The 8,142-nt window shown below is 49.6% G+C and overlaps 1 protein-coding gene across 1 annotated transcript; it reads left to right on the top strand.

Annotated features, from left to right (window-relative positions):
• The first annotated feature begins 378 nt into the window (after positions 1-378).
• Positions 379-7,013, top strand: LOC123048961 (uncharacterized). The gene is made up of 4 exons (XM_044471972.1): positions 379-742; positions 870-998; positions 1,080-1,210; positions 5,059-7,013. Exons 1-3 carry the CDS (start codon positions 406-408, stop codon positions 1,172-1,174), a joined length of 561 nt encoding a protein of 186 aa, XP_044327907.1. The 5' UTR covers positions 379-405; the 3' UTR covers positions 1,175-1,210; positions 5,059-7,013.
• Positions 7,014-8,142: the final 1,129 nt, after the last annotated feature.

The following is an 8,142-nucleotide window of genomic DNA, read 5'->3' as shown; positions in this document are numbered from 1 at the left end:
ACTCCTTCGGGAGCACGTCGCACTTGGTCGTGTTCGTGTTCTACATGTGCCCACCGATCAACAGTTCGCTGATGTGATGACGAAGGGACTACCCACCTCGACTTTCGAGGGCTTTCGGTCCAGTCTTTGCGTCACCGACGACGCTTCGACTTAGGGGGGAGGGTGTTGAACATGTGTGTATGTACATAGATCTGGGTTCTGTATGCAGTACCTGTAGTATCTGTCTTCCTCTGTATGTACGTGTATCTTAGGAAATAAGATACCGGTCGCACCCTTGTACCTATATATATATATATATATATATATATATATATATATATATATATATATATATATATATATATATATATATATATATATATATATATATATGCACAGTGCACGATCAATCACCGGCGACCGGAGATGGTCCCGGATCAGCGGGGACGCGGACTCCGGCGTCGAGCGTCGTCGGTCGGGGAGGCGTCCAGCGGAAGATGGACTCGCTCCAGAGGAAGATTGCTGGCGGCGGAGAACACTGGCCCGGCGCAGTCAGTCGAAGATTCTCGAGGCGATCGGCGGAGGGCGGAGGGTTTCAGTGCGAGGAAGAAGCGGGAGGCAGCGGGCAGCGAAAGGGTGCTGTCCGCGGAGGAAGTCGCCTTAGCCGCCCGGCCGCTCCCTCCCCATGCTCCCTTCCCCAAATCTGGCCAACATGATGACGTGGTGGCTTGGAGTGAAGATCTCATGAAGCTCGGAGATGAAGGTGACCTCCATTAACATTCTCTTACTTGTTGCTCGCAGCAACTAAGCACAATACTTTTAATTTGTACCTTGTTGCTAAAGCCATCCTGCTAACTAGTGTTAACTTTCTGTTTTTTTTCATTCTTAAGATACTAGCCTTCTGACCCTTAGAGCGGTCAGGGGCACTAAATCCGTGAAATCTGCAATGAGCTTGGATGATAGAGACATGATCCTGGATGTGGCCTGCTCTGTTGTGAATGTATCAGCTACCGAGCCTGGTAAATTCGAGAAAATCATTAGTGTGATTCTTCCGACTGATTCTTCCTAGCCCCTGATAATACCCATCTCCTTGTTTGCAGATGGAAATGTGGTTGTATACTGCACTGGCATCATCACCGAGTATGATGAGGTTGGTAAGTGCGCAAAAATCTTGTCTTCTTCTAGCATCATGTGAAGCGAGGAGGGCGAGCTGCGTGACCCAAATCAGAAGGTAGCAAATTGCACCTCTTGTTTCATTCATTTAATTGTTTTTCTCCTTCCTATGTCCTGTTGTAAACCAAATCATTCAGTTCTACCCTACAGATCAGAGGAGCTCACGTTTTAGTTTCTTAGTATGGTAACCATGTGCTACTAGTACATAGCAATAGTGGAATATGTAAAGATATATATATTGATCTAAAGGCAATTCCGTTTCTCGAACGTGAGTATCAAAGGTATTTCTGTTTCTCGAACATGAGCATCAAGCATGGCTTTTGTCCGCCTCATGGTAACTACCGGCGTCTCATCCTCCCCTCCCTCCCCTCCCGCGACGCTCCCGCGAGCGCCGGGGGGGAAACCCTAGCTCCGGCCCGCGCCCTCCTCCTCGCGCTTCCCTCCCCTCGCCGCCGCCCCGACGTGCTGGTAGGCTAAGCCCTGCCAGCGCGGGCGGCGGCGGGGTGTTCCTCCTTCCCCCACCCGGGCCGACGATCGCGGGATCCAAGATCGGGTGGCGGCGCAGCGCTTTCCTCGAGGCACGGCGGCGCGGCAGCAGCAGCAGGCGGCGGAGACGCGGGCTGCGGGTGGCGGTGTGAAGGGGCTGAGGCGTGGTGGGGCGCGGTGGGCTCCGGCGGCGTTGACCCTATCGGCATGCGGCCAGATCTAGGCCCAGGCGGCGCGGGCCAGGAGCAGGGTGGGCTGCGGGCGTCCGCCTCTGCCGTGGCCATGGCTGGTAGGGGCGGAGGCGCAGCGGCGGTTGCAGGTGGGCGGGCTGCTCGGTTTCCAGGCGTCCCGCCGGCTGGACGGCGACGGCGACGCAGTTGGACTCCCCGGTGAACTTCCTCGGGGGTGGGCGGCGGTCCTGGTGGGAACTCCTTGCCGGTGGTTGGGGCTGTGTTGGTGGCCTTGCGCGGCTCTGCGCTGGGCGCCGAGGCGGGGCGGCACAGGGGTGTGTCCGGGGGGAGGGATTTGGCTGGAGGGATGGGCGGCGCCGACGTGCTCGGGCCCCTGTCACCGGCACAGGGGTGTGCCGGTCTGGATGCGTCCGCTCCCCCACCTCCCCCTTTCCCCGGCCGCGTGCGGGCGGCTGTAGCGCCGGCGATATTCAAGGCGGGACACATTCTGCGGCTCGTCGGTCTGCTGTGTCCCCTTGGTCCAAAGTTGATCCTTTTGGATGATCTTGGGGGTGTTTGGATGTTGGGCGGCGGCCCTGGCGGCGGGAGGAGTGGCGTTCGTGGACGGAACCTATGTCTCGGGTGTGGGCGGGCAACCATGGCCTTGCGGGGGGCTTGGTTGCGGCTGGTTGGCAGAGCGAGGGTATGTCAGAGGGGTGCGAGCGCCGGAGTTCATCACTTGCCCAGTCCTTGTACTGGCCGACGGCGGCGGCGGCCGTGGTCGTCGTATCCTTCATGAAGGCGCCGTGGCGGTGCTCCTACCCCTCGCATGTGACTCCGGGTGAAAACTTGATCTACGGATCGGACGGTGGCGGCTATCCATGGGCGTTCCCTTCTAGGAGGCACTGACTTGGAGTCCCTGCTCTGTCATGACCGTATCCCCCTCCTCGTTTCTTCGTGGAGGTCTCCGTCCTCTTCAAGCGGTTATCCTTCGTCATTTTTAGTTAGCTTGGTTGGCGGTGGCATTGGGGGTTGGTGCTCGACACCTTTGTATCATGTCTTGGGTGTGTGTGTTGTGTGCGGTGGTGGTGTGCGTTGTATCGGTCTGTCCGGATGTTGTGATGATGTTGGCTTTATAATATAAAGCGGGGGGAAACCCTTTTTCGGCAACTACCGGCGTCTTGCTCTCACTTCTTCTCTACAACCGCATCTTCTTCTATGTCACCTCTATGCCGCCGCATCGCTCCTCTCTAAGTCGCTTCTAATTGTATGTTGTCATCTTCTTTAAACTCAGTGAATCACATGCGTTGTTGCTGACTCATTACACGCCTCACCTTCATATGCTAAGCAAGACGTAGACATTCAGCATTCATCTCCCGCAATCGACAGCAGCATCAACAGGTTTTCACGTGGTGACTTTGCTTCTGACGCCACTACACAAGCAGCCATTGCCCATTGCGAGAGGCTTGAGCTCCAGCAGGTGTTGGCATCGCCTTATACCTTTTAAACAGGCCCCTAAACATGGAAGATGTCATAGTTCACATTGGATTAGTGACTATGGATTCTCTGATATCTTTCTGGATTTAAGCCTTATCACTGCACAAAATTATAGGGAGAAGCCTATATTTAGATTTTGAGAACTTAAACATCATAGGTTGAAATTTTTGACATCCTGGAAATAGCAGTTTGTACCTTGTTTCAGATGTATAGTTCCAGTGCTTTCTGGTCCTTCAGATCTCAGTTTTTTACTCACCCAACTGTCTAACATAGAGAACTTGATAATTTTATTACACTGGCATCCAGATATATATGTTTAAGTTTCGAATGGAAATGACTTTGCTATTTAGACTTTACTCACTTCTATGGAAATGTTTTTCGAAACACCTCTTGGCTATTAACTAATTTCACAAGCACCTCCTTTTTTGCACAAAAGCAGCTCCTAGCAGTAGCCTGAAAGCTTCCTCGCTTTTGGATCCAACATCCTTCACAGAAATATTTTTCTGGCTGCATCATAAGTAGCACAATACTTATATATTCAGAAACATCCATAGGATGAACCAACAACACCATGAGATAGGTACAGTACTAATATCGGAAACATCCATAGGATGAACGAAGGACAACATGAGATTGGTGTGTGCACAAAATAAAGGTAAATGCACGACTTTTAAGCCACAATATTTACTCATGCGACAATTAGAAATAACATAATTCGCCGTGTTTTCTGATATGTGAACTCTACTCTAGCATATGGTCAAAATATCATACAAAACTTGCAGTAAATTCTCTGAATCAACTCGCATAGCAGGATCAGTTTCTGAAGAAAGCAAATCAGGATTTCCGAAAATTTTAAGGACATGATTCAAGACCCATGCTGCGGTTCCTAACAAACTACTTAACAAGACAATATTTTATTACAATCTCTGTCACATCAAGCATCAAACATATTAGCTCCAAGTTCCTTCCTAAGCATAGCATATATTTTCCATACACAGCTAAATAACGTGCTGCTTAGCATTTCCAAGGATACACAAGGTGATAGTTGATATACCATCACAAGAGTGCAGACACGAATAAAAGGAAGGCATCATGTAACATCCAAGAAAAAAGATGCCTTATATGAAAATTCAAGGCTCCCAATACAAAGAGGTGGCTCTCAAATGATTTTTTCTTTGTTGTTTGTTATGAAGTTTAGTTTAAGTAACAATATTACTGTGTCTTATCTAATGAGAATTACTTCTTTTAGGTATCAGTTAACCTGTCAAATGACACTGTTGTGGAGGCACGCGTGTTGTTTTTTAATGACCATTATGGCGTTTCTTTTCTGGATATCAACACGGAGTTTCCTTTGGTGCCGGCTACTTTGGGCTCTAAACCATACTATGGACAAAATGTGTTTGTCTTAGATAGAGATGATGACCATGACGTCACGGGTTCAAGTCCTGGAAACAGCCTCTTACAGAAATGTAGGGAAAGGCTGCGTACAATAGACCCAAAGTGGTCGGACCCTTCCCCAGACCCTGCGCAAGCGGGAGCTACATGCACTGGGGCTGCCCCTTAGAGATGATGAGTATGCTTTGGTTGTTAGCCACGGTTCGATTCTGTATTTGGAGAAACCTTTATTTGAAAGGAACTACTACATGTTTGCCAGCTATAATAGCTCTTTGGTAAAAAAAATGTATTCTGATGTTTCGTATGCTTGTTATATCATGCTGAACTCATGTTTAACCTTGTTCTATTTTTAATGCAGACTTGCATATGTGGGCCGGTAATTGACAATAATGGCGAGGTTATAGGGCTGATTACCTCACATCTCCCACAATCAGCCATTTTATCTTTCTCCATAGCGAAAAAGTGCATCCAGATGTGGAATAAATTTGGGTATGTTCCTATATTTTATCGTTTATAACAAAACTATATCAAGGAGACTTTTAGTTAATGACTATTCCCATCCAGAATTATTTGGCTCTAGAATATCGATTAGTCTGTGGAACTGGCTTAATAGAGGTCCAGCAAGGAATCGTCCCCTGAGTCTTGGTTGGACTTATCGTCTAGAATAGGGAGACTCTGAATCTGTTTGAATTATTTGGTAGTCCTAGCAACCATGAATACCATAAGCATATTTGCCCATTTGACTAGGACATTAATAGGCTAGATACCTACTACAATTTGTGCAATATTGACCAGACATCTGTGCAAGACTGGGATCCAACTAATTCTAAGCCTATTGCCTAAGACTAGCACAAAACTATTGGTCCGACTGTAACGCCCCGAGACCGATGTGCCAGGTGTCTTCCAGTTATTCATTGTCGTTGCCGTGTCATGTGCTTACGTGTTGCATCTTGTCATGTCATCATGTGCATTGCATCATCATGTTTTCAAAACTTGCATCCGTCCGGGTTTCCCCAGTGCCATCCGTTGTCCGTTCTGAGCCCACACACACTTGCACGCGCCCGCGGCATGTCCGAAATATTATTTTATAAGTGTCCGGAAAATGTTTTCAGAATGGGATGAAAGTCGGCGTGCGGTGTTTTTATGTTGTAGGTAGGCCGCCTGTCAATTATGTTTTTATGTTGTAGGTAGGCCTCTTGTCAATTTTCGTCGCATTCGGAGTTCGTTTGATGCCCCAACGATTAACTATAGCGGCAGTATAGCCGGTCTAACGTCGGACGTTTTTCGGTCTTCGAGAAACTGCTGCCGGGTCTCTCTCTCTTCTCTTCTCTCAGCTCGAGCCTTTCTGCACAGCCCACTAGCCCACCTATCTAGCCCCCCACCTACCTCTAGCCGCCTCCCACCTCCATTTCCGCGCCGCACCACCCCTACCTCGCCACTTGGCGCCGCCTGTGCGGCCAGCGCCGCCGCAGCCGCCGCCCTCCACCACCAGGAAGCCGCCATGTCGCCCCTGGCCTCCTCCCACCTCCCGCGGCCCTGCCAGGCCCGAGAGGGGCCCGCGGAGCCCATATGCCGCGCGCGCCCGGCCTCCCGCAGCATCCTCGATCCCGACCTGGATCGAGGGAGTCTACCCCCGCCGCACCATCTCCTCGCTGCCGGAGCCCGATCCCGAGCATGCTCCTCGCCGGCCGCCTTGAACCCAGGTCACGCCGCCGTCGCCATTTCCTTTCCTCCCCGTCTCTCTTTCTCTCCCTAACCCCTCTGCTCTCCTCCTTGGTCAGCGCCGCCACCATGGCGCCTAACCCTCGCCCTCGCCGGGAATGGGTCCCCGGAGCCCGATCCGGCCTCCACCACTCCAGATCCGTCGTCCCCGTCGATCCCCTACCTCTCGCCGCCCGCCATCGCCATGGATCGCCGCTGGCGCCCCTGCCATGGCCTCGCTCGACCTCCTGTTGAGGGAGATGACGAGCACCCGCCTTCACCTGACGTGGGCCGCATCCTGCGCGAGGCCCAGCGCCAGCCCCTCCTCTCTGCTGGGCCGCCGTGCCAGATCCGGCCCAGCCCCGCAGCCCCAAGCCGGCCTCCTCCCCACCGAATCAGGCCAAGCCCATGGGTGAGCCACCCCCCAGCGCCCCCCTGTTGTTTTTTCCCTTCCTGCTATGGGCTTGCCCCAGATTCGGCCCGATATGTTTTTTTTCGGGTTCTGCGAATTTGTCTATTATTCCGGAGATTGCTGTTTTACAGATTAGTCCCCCTAGTTCATGCATTTAATAACTCACTAACCGTGCATCGGATTAAAATGTTTTATATATGAAACTTGCTCAGAATTTTGTGTAGATTAATAATATCCAACTTTCAGCTATGTTTAAAATAATTAAAATGTTGTTTGCATTAATTTGCTCCTATGCCATGCTAAAATGTTTTAACTCATAACTAAATAACCGTAGCTCCGAATCTAACAAACTTTATATGTAAATGGGGTAGAATTTTGCCTAGTTTAACATGGTGGCATCATCTTGCATGTTTAATAACTCTAAAATTTGGTTTAGGGCAGAACAGTATCAAACCTTAAATTATGCATATGAGGATTTTCCGGAATTGTTGTTCGTTGCTTCCGGCCTCATTTAAACTTGCCTAGATGGGTAGTTTTGTTGTGCTTCGCCTCTTGCCATGTTAATCAACATTTAATATTGTTGGGGTACATAAACGAGAGAGAACTAAATAATTGATGTGGTGTTTTGTCAATATGCATCCCGATGCATATTGAGCTCCACTTAATTTGTAGGATTGCTTGTGCACTTTGCCATGCCATGCATACTTAAACCGGACATGCATCATACTTGATTGTGCATCATGCCATGTTTATGTGGTGGTTGTTTACTATGTGGTGTGCTTCTTTTCCGGTGTTTGCTCCTTCGGGTTGGTTCCATGAACATCGCGTTTGTGAGGATCCGTTCGACTACGACCGTTTGTCTTCTTCACGGACTCGTTCTTCTTCCTTGCGGGATTTCAGGCAAGATGATCATACCCTCGAAATCACTACTATCTTTGCTATGCTAGTTTGCTCGCTCTTTTGCTATGCCATTGCTACGATGCCTACCACTTGCTTGCAAGCCTCCCAAATTGCCATGTCAAACCTCTAACCCACCATTGTCCTAGCAAACCGTTGATTGGCTATGTTACCGCTTTGCTCAGCCCCTCTTATAGCGTTGTTAGTTGCAGGTGAAGATTGAAGTTTGTTCCTTGTTGGAACATGGAGATGTCGTTCCTTGTTGGGACATATTTACTTGTTGGGATATCACTATATATCTTATTTAATTAATGCATCTATATATTTGGTAAAGGGTGGAAGGCTCGGCCTTATGCCTGGTGTTTTGTTCCACTCTTGCCGCCCTAGTTTCCATCATATCGGTGTTATGTTCCCGGATTTGCGTCCCTTACG

This window comes from Triticum aestivum, chromosome 1A (assembly GCF_018294505.1).
Source record: "Triticum aestivum cultivar Chinese Spring chromosome 1A, IWGSC CS RefSeq v2.1, whole genome shotgun sequence".
Lineage (NCBI taxonomy): Eukaryota > Viridiplantae > Streptophyta > Magnoliopsida > Poales > Poaceae > Triticum > Triticum aestivum.
The sequence above is the reverse complement of the archived record's forward strand: the minus strand, read 5'-3'. Positions and strand labels throughout refer to the sequence as shown.

Excerpts from the sequence above, each read along its gene's own strand:
- LOC123048961 (XM_044471972.1), top strand. The coding sequence starts at position 406 with ATGGTCCCGGATCAGCGGGGACGCGGACTCCGGCGTCGAGCGTCGTCG. Across the intron at positions 743-869 it reads CATGAAGCTCGGAGATGAAG|ATACTAGCCTTCTGACCCTT; the intron begins GTGACCTCCATT and ends TTCATTCTTAAG. Across the intron at positions 999-1,079 it reads TGTATCAGCTACCGAGCCTG|ATGGAAATGTGGTTGTATAC; the intron begins GTAAATTCGAGA and ends CCTTGTTTGCAG.